We start from the raw sequence: 13,350 nt of genomic DNA on the forward strand, positions 1-13,350 counted from the left end.
GAGAACCATACTATTTCCTTTAAGGTTTCTACTCAGAAACCCTTTTCTGCAGGGCTGAATTTTTTATTTGGCATAAAATATGTGTTTCAGATTATACTATCTTTTGTGGTGTTATGTGGAGAATTGACCTCTCATTTAAATACAGTTTTATTCTCTTTGAAAAATTCTAAAATATAGCCTTAGATGAATAACTTTCATAGTAGGAATAAAATTTCCTTGGTCCACGTTAGTTTCTTTTTTTAAGCTAACAATTTAAAGATGTTTACCTTTGGCAGCATGGGAGTATCCCTTTTCTTCTTCTTTTCTGAATTAGGGTCATCTAACAAGTCTGGCTCAAAGGTATAAAGTTCAGTAAGCTCATTCATGGTAAAATGACGTTCAACTTGCTGTTGATCAACAACTCGAAAAGACAGTGACTGCTTAGTTACTTGCCGATCATAAATCTTATCTTCCATGGTTCCCTTTGCAAAAAAGAATGAACAATATGCAAATAAATAAATTTTGTAAACATGAAACAATCATGAAGAAATATAGGTTATTGGTTACTACAAAACAGCAGAACTTCATAGTGATATACTGCCATGAAGCAAATTTTATGTACAATGCTGTTTAATTCATGAGAGAATTAAGATTTTAGGAGGTTACTGATGTAAGAATGCAAGAGAACAGTTTAATTCCTTTCCAATGGAATACAATAAGCTCTCAACAATCACTATAAACTGTCTTTATGTAATTTAAGTCTTACTTTCCATAACTTCAGGACAAAAAATTAATAACTAAAATGCCAATATGATCAGTTCCACCCAATCTTTCAATATTAAAAAGAGAATGTAGGGATTCCCTGGTGGCACAGTGGTTGAGAGTCCGCCTGCCGATGCAGGGGACAAGGGTTCGTGCCCCGGTCCGGAAGCATCCCACATGCGGTGAAGCGGCTGGGCCTGTGAGTCATGGCCACTGAGCCTCCGTGTCCGGAGCCTGTGCTCCACAATGGGAGAGGCCACAACAGTGAGAGGCCTGTGTACCGCAAAAAAAAAAAAAAAAAAGAGAGAGAGAGAGAGAATGTAAATGATAAACCTACCTGAGCTAAGAACCTATATACATACACAGGTTTAGTTTGTCCAAAGCGATAAACTCTGAATATACTCTGGATGTCATAAGATGGATTCCAAGAAGCATCAAATATAATCACTCGATTAGCAGCTACCAGATTAATTCCAAGAGATCCTGCTTTGGTTGAAATGATAAACAAGCGCCCTCTGAAAATGAAAATACAAAATAAATGTTTAGTAATGAGTGCTACACATATATTTATGATATGACTTCTTTATTCTAAGGCAGTTTTATGAACAATCAAGAGTTCAGAGAATTCATTACTCACTCACTGAAAAAAAGACATGTCTAAGGAGTTGGGTTGATGATTTACATGCACAAGAAGAATCTTACTGCAGTAAAACAAAACAGTCTATTTAGGAATAAAGATAAATATGGAAACCACATGTTTAAAATGTATTCAACGCATTGATAGATTTCTCAGTAAATGTAGAAAATTTACGTACAACTCAAAAAAATATATTCTGTTCACTACTGTTATGAGCACTAACTGCATCAAAATGAAGGGCACTGCCCAAGGCGCTGAGTGTAGTAGCAGAGACTGATATGCAATTACAATATAATGTAACAAATGTAAGAAGAGAAGTTAGATAGATGCTAGGTACTGAGGTAAGAAAAATATGATCAAGTAGACAGAGGGCTCCAGGAAGAATGTATTCAAGAAAAAAAAAAAACTGATAGATAACCTGCTACGTTGGAACACAAGAATTTATATTTCTCGTTTTTTTTTAACATCTTTATTGGAATATAATAGATTTACAAAGTTGTGTTAGTTGGTGCTGTGCAACAAAGTGAATCAGCTAAATGTACACATATATCTCCATATCCCCTCCCTCTTGCGTCTCCCTCCCACCCTCCCTATCCCACTCCTCTACGTGGTCACAAAGCACCAAGGTGATCTCCTGGTGCTATACGGCTGCTTCCCACTAGCTATTTATTTTACATTTGGTAGTGTATATAAGTCCATGCCACTTTCTCACTTCTTCCCAGCTTACCCTTCCCCCTCCCTGTGTCGTCAAATCCATTCTTTATGTCTGTGTCTTTATTCCTGTCCTGCCCCTATGTTCGTCAGAACCATTTTTTTTTTTTTTTTTTTTTGCGGTACTTGGGCCTCTCACTGCTGTGGCCTCTCCCGTTGCGGAGCACCAGCTCTGGACGCGCAGGCTCAGCGGCCATGGCTCACGGGCCCAGCCGCTCCGCGGCACGTGGGATCTTCCCGGACCGGGGCACGAACCCTTGTCCCCTGCATCGGCAGGCGGACTCTCAACCACTGCGCCACCAGGGAAGCCCAGAACCATTTTTTTTTTTAAGATTCCATATATATGTGTTAGCATAGGGTATTTATTTTTCTCTTTCTGACTCACTTCACTCTGTATGACAGTCTCTAGGTCCATCCACCTCACTACAAATAACACGATTTCGTTTCGTTTTATGGCTGAGTAATATTCCACTGTATATATGTGCCACATCTTCTTTATCCATTCATCTGTTGATGGACACCTAGGTTGCTTCCATCTCCTGGCTATTGTAAATATTGCTGCAGTGAACATTGTGGTACATGACTCTTCTTGAATTATGGTTTTATCAGGGTATAATGCCCAATAGTGGGATTGCTGGGTCATATGGTAGTTCTATTTTGTTTTTTTAAGGAACCTCCATACTATTCTCCATAGTGGCTGTATCAATTTACATTCCCACCAACAGTGCAAGAGGGTTCCCTTTTCTCCACACCATCTCCAGCATTTACTGTTTGTAGATTTTTTGATGATGGCCATTCCGACTGGTGTGAGGTGATACCTCATTGTAGTTTTGACTTGCATTTCTCTAATGATTAGTGATGTTGAGCATCCTTTCATGTGTTTGTTGGCAATCTGTATATCTTCTTTGGAGAAATGGTTATTTAGGTCTTCTGCCCATTTTTGGATTGGGCTGTTTTTTTGATATTGAGCTGCATAAGCTGCTTATAAATTTTGGAGATTAGTCCTTTGTCAGTTGCTTCATTTGCAAATATTTTCTCCCATTCTGAGGGTTGACTTTTTGACTTGTTTATGGTTTCCTTTGATGTGCAAAGATTTTAAATTTCATTAGGTCCCATTTGTTTATTTTCATTTTTATTTCCATGTCTCTAGGAGGTGGGTCAAAAAGGATCTTGCTGTAATTTATGTCATACAGTGTTCTGCCTATGTTTTCCCCTAAGAGTTTTATAGTGTCTGGCCTTACATTTAGCTCTTTAATCCATGGTGAGTTTAATTTTTGTGTATGGTGATAGGAAGTGTTCTAATTTCATTCTTTTACATGTAGCTGTCCAGTTTTCCCCAAACCACTTATTGAAGAGGCTGTCTTTTCTCCATTGTATATTCTGGCCTCCTTTATCAAAGATAAAGTGACCATATGTGCGTGGGTTTACCTCTGGGCTTTCTATCCTGTTCCATTGATCCATATGTCTGTTTTTGTGTCAGTACCATACTGTCTTGATTACTGTAGCTTTGTAGTACATTCTGAAGTCAGAGAGCCTGATTCCTCCAGCTCCGTTTTTCTTTCTCAAGATTGTTTTGGCTATTCGGTGTCTTCTGTGTTTCCATAAAAATTGTGAAATTTTTTGTTCTAGTTCTGTGAAAAATGCTATTGGTAGTCTGAAAGGGATTGCACAAATCTGTAGATTGCTTTGGATTATATAGTCATTTTCACAATGTTGATTCTTCCAATTCAAGAACGTGGTATATCTCTCCATCTGTTTGTATCATCTTTAATTTCTTTCATCAGTGTCTTATAGTTTTCTGTCTTATAGTTTTCTGCTACAGGTCTTTTTTCTCCTTAGGTAGGTTTATTCCTAGGTATTTTATTCTTTTGGTTGCAATGGTAAATGGGAATGTTTCCTTAATTTCGCTTTCAGATATTTCATCATTAATGTATAGGAATGCCAGAGATTTCTGTGCATTAATTTTGTATCCTGCTACTTTACCAAATTTGTTGATTAGCTCTAGGAGATTTCTGGTAGCAAATTTCGGATTCTCTATGTATAGTATCATGTCATCCGCAAACACTGAACAGTTTTACTTCTTCTTTTCCGATTTGGATTCCTTTTATTTTTTTTCCTTCTCTGAACACTGTGCCTAAAGCTTCCAAAACTATGTTAAATAAAAGTGGTGAGAATGGGCAACCTTGTCTTGTTCCTGATCTTAGTGGAAATGGTTTCAGTTTTTCACCATTGAGAACGATGTTGGCCCTGGGTCTGTCATACATGGCCTTTACTATGTTGAGGTAGGATCCCTTTATGCCTACTTTCTGGAGAGTTTTTATGATAAATAGGTGTTGAATTTTGCAGAAAGCTTTCTCTGCATCTATTGAGATGATCATATGGTTTTTATCCTTCAATTTGTTAATATGGTGTATCACAATGATTGAGTTGCATATATTGAAGAATCTTTGCATTCCTGGGATAAACCCCACTTGATCATGGTGTATGATCCTTTTAATGTGCTGCTGGAATCTGTTTGCTAGTATTTTGTTGAGAATTTTTGCATCTATGTTCATTAGTGATACTGGCCTGTAGTTTTCTTTTTTTGTGACATCTTTGTCTGGTATTAGTATCAGGGTGATGGTGGCCTCCTCAAATGAGTTTGGGACTGTTCCTCTCTCTGCTATATTTTGGAAGAGTTTGAAAAGGATAGGTGTTATCTCTTCTCTAAATGTTTGAGAGAATTCGCCTGTGAAGCCATCTGGTCCTGGGCTTTTGTTTGTTGGAAGATTTTTAATCACAGTCTCAATTTCAGTGCTTGTGATTGGTCTGTTTATACTTCCTATTTCTTCCTGGGTCAGTCTCAGAAGGTTGTGCTTTCCTTAGAATTTGTCTGTTTCTTCCAGGTTGTCCATTTTATTGGCGTATAGTTGCTTGCAGTAATCTCTCATGATCCTTCGTATTTCTGCAGTGTCATTGTGACTTCTCCTTTTCACTTCTAATCCTGTTGATTTGAGTCTTCTCCCTTTTTTTCTTGATGAGTCTGGCTAATGGTTTGTCAATCTGTTTACCTTCTCAAACAACTTTTAGTTTTATTGATCTTTGCTGCTGTTTCATTTCTTTTTCATTTATTTCTGATCTGATTTTTATGATTTCTTTCCTTCTGATAACTTTGGGTTTTTCTTGTTCTTCTTTCTCTAATTGCTTTAGGTGTAAGGTTAGGTTATTTATTTGAGATGTTTCTTGTTTCTTGAGGTAGGATTGTATTGCTATAAACTTCACTCTTAGAACTGCTTTTGCTGCATCCCATAGGTGTTGGGCCATCGTGTTTTCATTGTCATTTGTTTCTAGGTACTTTCTGATTTCCTCTTTGATTTTTTCAGTGATCTCTTGGTTATTTAGTAGTATACTGTTTAGCCTCCAGGCGTTTGTATTTTTTCCAGTTTTTTCCCTATAATTGATACCTAGTCTCATAGCGTGGTGGTTGGAAAAGATACTTTATATGATTTCAATTTTCTTAAATTTACCAAGGCTAGATTTGTGCCCCAAGATATGATCTATCCTGGAGAATGTTCCATGAGCACTTGAGAAGAAAATGTATTCTGTTCTTTTGGGGTGGAATGTCCTATAAATATCAATTAAGTCCATCTTGTTTAATGTATCATTTAAAGCTTGTGTTTCCTTATTTATTTTCATTTTGGATGATCTATCCATTGGTGAAAGTGGGGTGTTAAAGTCCCCTACTATGATTGTGTTACTGTTGATTTCCCCTTTTATGTCCATTAGCATTTGCCTTAAGTATTGAGATGCTCCTATGCTGGGTGCATAAATATTTACAATTGTTATATCTTATTCTTGGATTGATCCCTTGATCATTATGTAGTGTCCTTCTTTGTCTCTTGTAGTAGTCTTTATTTTAAAGTCTATTTTGTCTCATATGAGAATTGTTACTCCAGCTTTCTTGTGATTTCCATTTGCATGGAATATCTCTTTCCATACCCTCATTTTCAGTCTGTATGTGTCCCTAGGTCTGAAGTGGGTCTCTTGTAGATAGCATATATATGGGTCTTGTTTTTTAATCCATTCAGCCAGTCTATGTCCTTTGGTGGGAGCATTTAATCCATTTACATTTAAGATAATTATCAATATGTATGTTCCTATTACCATTTTCTTAATTGTTTTCGGTTTGTTATTGTAGGTCTTTTCCTTCTCTTATGTTTCCTGTCTAGGGAAGTTCCTTTAGCATTTGTTGTAAAGCTGCTTTGGTGGTGCTGAATTCTCTTAGCTTTTGCTTGTCTGTAAAGGTTTTAATTTCTCTGTCAAATCTGAATGAGATCCTTGCTGGGTAGAGTAATCCTGGTTGTAGGTTTTTCCCTCTCATCACTTTAAATATGTCCTGCCACTCCCTTCTGGCTTGCAGAGTTTCTGCTGAAAGATCAGCTGTTAACCTTACAGGCATTCCCATTTATATTATTTGTTGCTTTTCCCTTGCTGCTTTTTAGATTTTTTTCTTTGTATTTAATTTTTGATAGTTTGATTAATATGTGTCTTGGCATATTTCTCCTTGGATTTATCCTGTATTGGACTCCCTGCACTTCCTCGACTCGATTGACAATTTCCTTTCCCATATTAAGGAAGTTTTCAACTATAATCTCGCCAAATATTTTCTCAGTCCCTTTCTTTTTCTCTTCTTCTTCTGGGACCCCTATAATTTGAATGTTGGTATATTTAATGTTGTCCCAGAGGTCTCTGAGACTGTTCTCAATTCTTTTCATTCTTTTTTTCTTTTTCAATTTATTTATTTTTGGCTGCATCGGGTCTTCATTGCAGTGTGTGGGCTTCTCATTGAGGTGGCTTCTCTTGTTGTGGAACACGGGCTCTAGGCACACAGGCTTCAGTAGTTGTGCCTTGCGGGCTCTAGAGCGCAGGCTCAGTAGTTGTGGCACACGGGCTTAGTTGCTCCGTGGCCTGTGGGATCTTCCCAGACCAGGGCTCAACCCATGTCCCCTGCATCGGCAGGTGGATTCTTAACCGCTGCGCCAAAAGGAAAGCCCCATTCTTTTTTTATTTATTATGATCTGCAGTAGTTATTACCACTATTTTATCTTCCAGGTCACTTATCTGCTCTTCTGCCTCAGTTATTCTGCTATTGATTCCTTCTAGAGAATTTTTAATTTCATTTATTGTGTTGTTCATCATTGTTTGTTTGCTCTTTAGTTCTTCTACGTTCTTGTTAAACGTTTCTTGTATTTTCTCCATTCTGTTTCCCAGATTTTGGATCATCCTTCCTATCATTACTCTGAATTCTTTTTCAGGTAGACTGCCTATTTCCTCTTCATTTGTTTGGTCTGGTGGGTTTTTACCTTGCTCCTTCACCTGCTGCATATTTCTCTGTCATCTCATTTTGCTTAACTAACTGTGTTTGGGGTCTCCTTTTTGAAGGCTGCAGGTGCATAGTTCCTGTTGTTTTTGGTGTTTGCCCCCAGTGGCTACGGTTGGTTCAGTGGCTTGTGTAGGCTGCCTGGTGGAGGGGACTGGTGCCTGTGTTCCAGTGGATGAGGCTGGATCTTGTCTTTCTGGTGGGCAGGACTGTGTCTGGTGGTGTGTTTTGGGGTGTCTGTGACCTTATTATGATTTTAGGCAGTCTCTCTGCTAATGGGTGGGGCTGTGTTCCTGTCTTTCTAGTTATTTGGAATGCGGTGTCCAGCACTGGAGCTTGCTGGTCGCTGAGTGGAGCTGGGTCTTAGCGTTGAGATGGAGATCTCTGGGAGAGCTCTCACTGATTCATATTATGTGGGGCTGGGAGGGCTCTTGTGGTCCAATGTCCTGAACTTGGCTCTCCCACCTCAGAGGCACAGGCCTGACACCCAGCCGGGGCACGAAGACCCTGTCAGCCACACAGCTTTTTTCTCTTTTCCTTGGTGCTTCATCTAGTTTCACTTGCTCGTAGACTGTGGTGTGCAGAAGCCTTGCCCTGGGTGCTGCAGACCAGAGTTCCTAGTGTGAAAATCTGAACAGACGTTCTTAATTTTAATGACGCTCACCTTATCAATCTTTCCTTTTATTGTTAGCAGTTTGTGTGCCCTGTTTATGAAAAATTTCCCACTACAAATCAGGAGAATAATCCATACTGTTTGTCTTCTGAAACCTTTATGTTTTAGCTTCAACACTGACATCTATGAACTACTGTGAATTAGTTATGAGGAAAATACAGATTAAGACTATGAAGCCTTATTGCTACATATCTATGACAACGGCTTAAAGAAACAGACACCAGGGGCTTCCCTGGTGGCGCAGTGGTTGGGAGTCCACCTGCCGATGTGGGAGACACGGGTTTGTGCCCTGGTCAGGGAGGATCCCACATGCCGCGGAGCGGCTGGGCCCGTGAGCCATGGCCGCTGAGCCTGCGTGTCCAGAGCCTGTGCTCCGCAATGGGAGAGGCCACAACAGTGAGAGGCCCACGTACCGCCAAAAAAAAAAAAAAAAAAAAGAAAAACAGACATCATCAATTGATAGTGAGGACAGATAACAAATGAAACAGGTACTCTACTAGCTGGAGTGCAAATTGGTACTACCTTTTTGGAAAAATGTTTTGGCAGTATAAGCTAAAGCTGAATATGCACATACCTATTACATAGCAATCCCACTTCTAGACATACATACACAACACAAGTACATGCATATGTTTACTCTAAGACAGATATAATTCTTTAAAAGTGTAATCTTGGGACTTCCAATTCTGGAAAGATGGAACAGACATGCTGTTCCCTATTCCTTGCCATAAGTACAGCTAAAATGCCTGGATATTATATATAAAGTGAACATAAGATTTTTCTGAAAAGTGAGGAGAAGGAAGCATACTGGCTTGGGACCTAAGACAGAACATGGCAGTGAGTTCCACAGGCTTTCTTTTTGCCTCATATATTCCAGACTGAGTGTTGAAGAGCCCAGCAATCTGGAAATATCAGTGGGTGCTGTCAAAATAAATCTCCAAGAAAAGTCTTCTCTCTCTAGCAAAAGGACCAAACGAAAGGCAGACTAGTAAGACAGAGAGCTTTAAAACAACAACCATTTGACTCCAGCCAAATGGTACAGAAAAAATGCAGTGTACCTCCACCCCTGTCACTAAAGGCTGAGTGGGAAGCCCAAACTTCTACCCTCATGTAGTTGTAACAAGGCATACTGCCAGACAGTGCTGTCAGATACATTTGAGTTAACCAAGTCCTCCCACCAGCCCAGCAGTGTCAGATAAGACCACATAGGGATCCAGGATATCCACCCCCACCCAGTGGTTATAAGAAAAATCCTCTCCCCCACTACTGGGTTGGTATCAAAGGAGGTCTAGTGGAGAATCAGGAGTTATAACACAACCCATACAGAAGAACAAAATGGAAATTTGAGAACTGAAAAGTACAGTAACAAAAAACTCAATAGATAGGCTCAACAGTAGAATGTAGAGAAGATTCAATGAACTTTGAAAACAGAAGAACAGAAATGACCCAATCTGAATAACAAAAATCAAAAAAAAAAAAAAGAAAGAAGTAACAGAGACTCTGGGACCTATAGGACTATAATAAAGATGTAACAGTCTTGTCATCAGAGTCCTAAAAGGAGAAGAGAAAAAAAGAACAGGCTATAAAGGTATTCAAAGAAATAACAGCTGAAAATTACCAAAATTTAGCAAGAAACACAAATGTAGAAATTTAAGAAGCTGAATGAAACACAACGTAAAACCAAAGAAATCCATGCCAGGACACACCACAGTCAAACTTCTAAAATCTAAGATAAAGAAAAACTCTTGAAAGAAGTGAGAGAGAAACAGGATCTTAATGACAGGAGAAAAAGCCAATTTGAAAAACAGCAGGTTTTTAAAAAATTAAAATATATCTGACATAATAACTTTGTGTAAAATTAAGGTATACAACATGTTAATTTCATACATTTATATATTGTAATATGATTGCCATTGTAGTGACAACTAAATTCCGAGGTTACATAATTATTTCTTTTTAGTGGTTGGATAAATTAAGTTCTAGCCTCTTAGCAAGTTTGATGATTATAATAAAATATTCTCTGTATCATTAATTGGTTCAGCCACTATGGAAAACAACATGGAGGTTCCTCAAAAAATTAAAAATAGAACTACCACATTATCCAGCAATTCCACTTCTGGGTATATACGCAAAAGAAATTAATACAGGATGTCAAAGAAATATCTGCACAGTCGTGTTTACTGCAGCATTATTCACAACAGCCAAGATACCAAAACAACCTAAGTGCCCATCAGTGGATGAATGAATGAAAAAGATGTGGGATATATATACAATGGAATATTATTCAGCCAAGAAGGATATCTTGCCATGTGTGACAACAGATAAACCATGAGTACATTATGCTAAGTGAGATAAGTGAGACAAAGACAAGGATTTTATGGTATCACTTACATGTAGAATATAAAAAAGCCAAACTTGTAAAAATAGCCAGTTTTAAGAAATCATGGAGGCTAGGAGGAAGTGGCACATTTTTCAAGTGCTAAAAGAAGAGAACTGCCAACGCAGAATTCTATACCCAGTTAAGATATTCTTCAAAAATGATGGGAAAATCAACAAATTGTCAAATAAGGGTACTCAGAAAATTTGTTGCCAGTAGATCTGCCCTAAAAGAATGGCTAAAGGAAGTTCTCTTCTTTTTTTTAAAAAGGAAATTATAAAAGAAATATGAAACATTAGGAAGGAGGAAACAAAAATGAAAAGAACAAAAATTATGAGTGAATAAAATAGATTTTCCTTCTCTTAAGTTTTCTAAATTATATTTGATGGGTGAAGAAAAAATTATTATGGTTCCTAATCTATTTATGTAAAGAAAACATTTAAGATAATTATAAAGGGGAAAAAAAGGAGCAAAGGTTTCTACACTTCAATCAAAATGGTAAAATGATGACACCAGTAGACTATGATCAGTTATGTACGTATAATACTTAGAACAACCACTATAAAAGTTATACAAAGATACACTAAAAAACATTATAGAGGAATCAAAATGGAATTCCAGAAATTGTAAAAGTAACCCACAGGAAGGGTAGGAAAAGAAATCAGAAGCAAAAGAAAACAGAATGAAATAGAACAAACTGAACAAAAACTAAAATGGCAGCCTCAGGCTCTGTATTAAATGTACATGGTTGTACACCTGAAACTAATATAATGTTATATGCCAATTATACCTCAGTAAAAAAAATTGTAAATGGTCTATATGCACCATTTAAAAGAAAGAGATTAACAGAATGGGTAAAAAAAAAAAATAATGCAACCATACGCTGTCTACAAGAAACTCACTTCAAATATAACAAAATAGGTAGGTTGAAAGTAAAAGGATGAAAAAAGATATAACAAGTAAACATCAATCAAAATAAAGGAGTGGCTATATTAGCATGAAATAAAGTATGTTTCAGACCAAAGAAAATTATAAGTAATAGTGAGGGACATAAATGTGTATACAGTAAACAACAGAGCTGAAAATATGAGAAGTAAAAACCTTGAGAAACAGACAAATCCACAATTATAGTTGGAGGTTTCAAACCTCCTCTCTCAAAAATCAATAACCAACTGGACATAAAGAAGAATACAACAACCCCATTAAATAACAGGATCTGATCAACATTTATAGGAAACTCTGGTCAACAACTGCAAAAAATACATTGTTTTCAAGGGCCCATGTATGATATACCAAGATGTTCTATATCTTGATCCATTAAACAAAAAATAACAAAGTTAAAAACTGAAATCATAGAGTATATTCTCTGAACAGAACTGAATCAAACTAGAAATCAGTAACAGAAAAATAATAGAAATCTCCAAATGCTTGGAAATTAAACACTATACTTCTAGCTATGACTCAAAATAGAAGTCTCAAAAGAAAAAATACACTGAACTGAACGGAAATGAAAATAAAACACATCAAAATTTGTATGCCAGCTAAAGCAGTGCTGAAAGGGAAATTTACAACACTAAATGCTTATATTAGAAAAGAGGAAAAGTCTTAAATGAGTAATTTGAGGTTCCACCTCAAGGAAGTAGAAAACGAGCAAACTAAGTCAAAACAAGATGAAACTGAAAACAGAAAGAAAAAATAGAGAAAATCAATTAAATAAAAAGCTGGTTCTTTGAAAAGATGAATAAAATTGACAAATCTCTAGCAAGACTGACAAAAACAAGAGAATACACAATTACCAATACCATGAATGAAACAGAAGCTATCACTATAGATCCTAAAGCCATCAAAAGGATAATAAGGGGGGCTTCCCTGGTGGCGCAGTGGTTGAGAGTCTGCCTGCCGATGCAGGGGACACGGGTTCATGCCCCGGTCTGGGAAGATCCCACATGCCGCGGAGCGGCTGGGCTCGTGAGCCATGGACACTGAGCCTGCGCGTCCGGAGCCTGTGCTCCGCAACGGGAGAGGCCACAACAGTGAGAGGCCCGCATACCGCCAAAAAAAAAAAAAAAAAAGGATAATAAGGGAGTGCTATGAGCAGTTCTATACATAAATTTGAAATGAACCAATTCCTCAAAAAGCACAAACTATCACAACTCATTCAATATGAAATAGATAATTTGAATAGTCCTATAACAATTAAGGAAATTGAATTAATGATTTAAAAACTCACAAAAAAAGAAATTTCCAAGGCCTGAAAGTTTCACTGGCAAATTCTACCAAAAATTTAAGATTAATTAACACAAACTCTACACATCTCTTTCAGAAAACAGAAGGGGGAACACTTCTCAACACATTTTATGAGGCCAATACCATCCTGATACCAAAATTAGACAAAGTATAAAAACAACTGGATACAGACCAATATCTCATAAATATTCCCCAACAAAATATTAGCAAATAGAAGCCAGCACTATGTAAAAAGAATTATACATCATGACCAAATGGGTTTTATTCCAGGGATGCAAGGCTGTTCAGCTTGAAAATCAAGCTATGTAATATACCATGTTAACAGGCTAAAGGAAAAAAAATATTTATCAAATTAAATGAGAAAGAAAAAGCATGTGACAAAATTATACATCCATTCATAGTAAAAACTCTTAGCAAACTAGGAATAGAGATGAATAGCAGGGAACTTCAACTTAATAAAGAGTATCTACAAAAAATCTACAGCTATATCACAGTTATCAACACTGAATGCTCTTCTCTTAAGATCAAGAAGGCAAGGATGTCCACTCTCATCACTGCTATTCAACATGTTACTGGAGTTCTAGCCAGTGCAACAAGGCAAGAAA

General features: G+C 37.3%; 1 protein-coding gene across 16 annotated transcripts in view; it reads right to left on the reverse strand.

Annotated features, from left to right (window-relative positions):
• Window positions 1-13,350, reverse strand: part of ATRX (ATRX chromatin remodeler) — a 249,515-nt gene that overhangs the window by 37,247 nt on the left and 198,918 nt on the right. For all 16 annotated transcript variants that reach the window (XM_004280438.4, XM_033406900.2, XM_004280437.4 and 13 more), the window contains 2 exons: window positions 1,079-1,256; window positions 267-461 (listed from right to left, as the gene is read on the reverse strand). In XM_004280438.4, coding sequence (XP_004280486.1) covers window positions 267-461; window positions 1,079-1,256 — 373 coding nt within the window. The remainder of the gene's footprint in view (window positions 1-266; window positions 462-1,078; window positions 1,257-13,350) is intronic.

The sequence above is a fragment of the Orcinus orca genome, chromosome X (assembly GCF_937001465.1).
Source record: "Orcinus orca chromosome X, mOrcOrc1.1, whole genome shotgun sequence".
NCBI lineage: Eukaryota > Metazoa > Chordata > Mammalia > Artiodactyla > Delphinidae > Orcinus > Orcinus orca.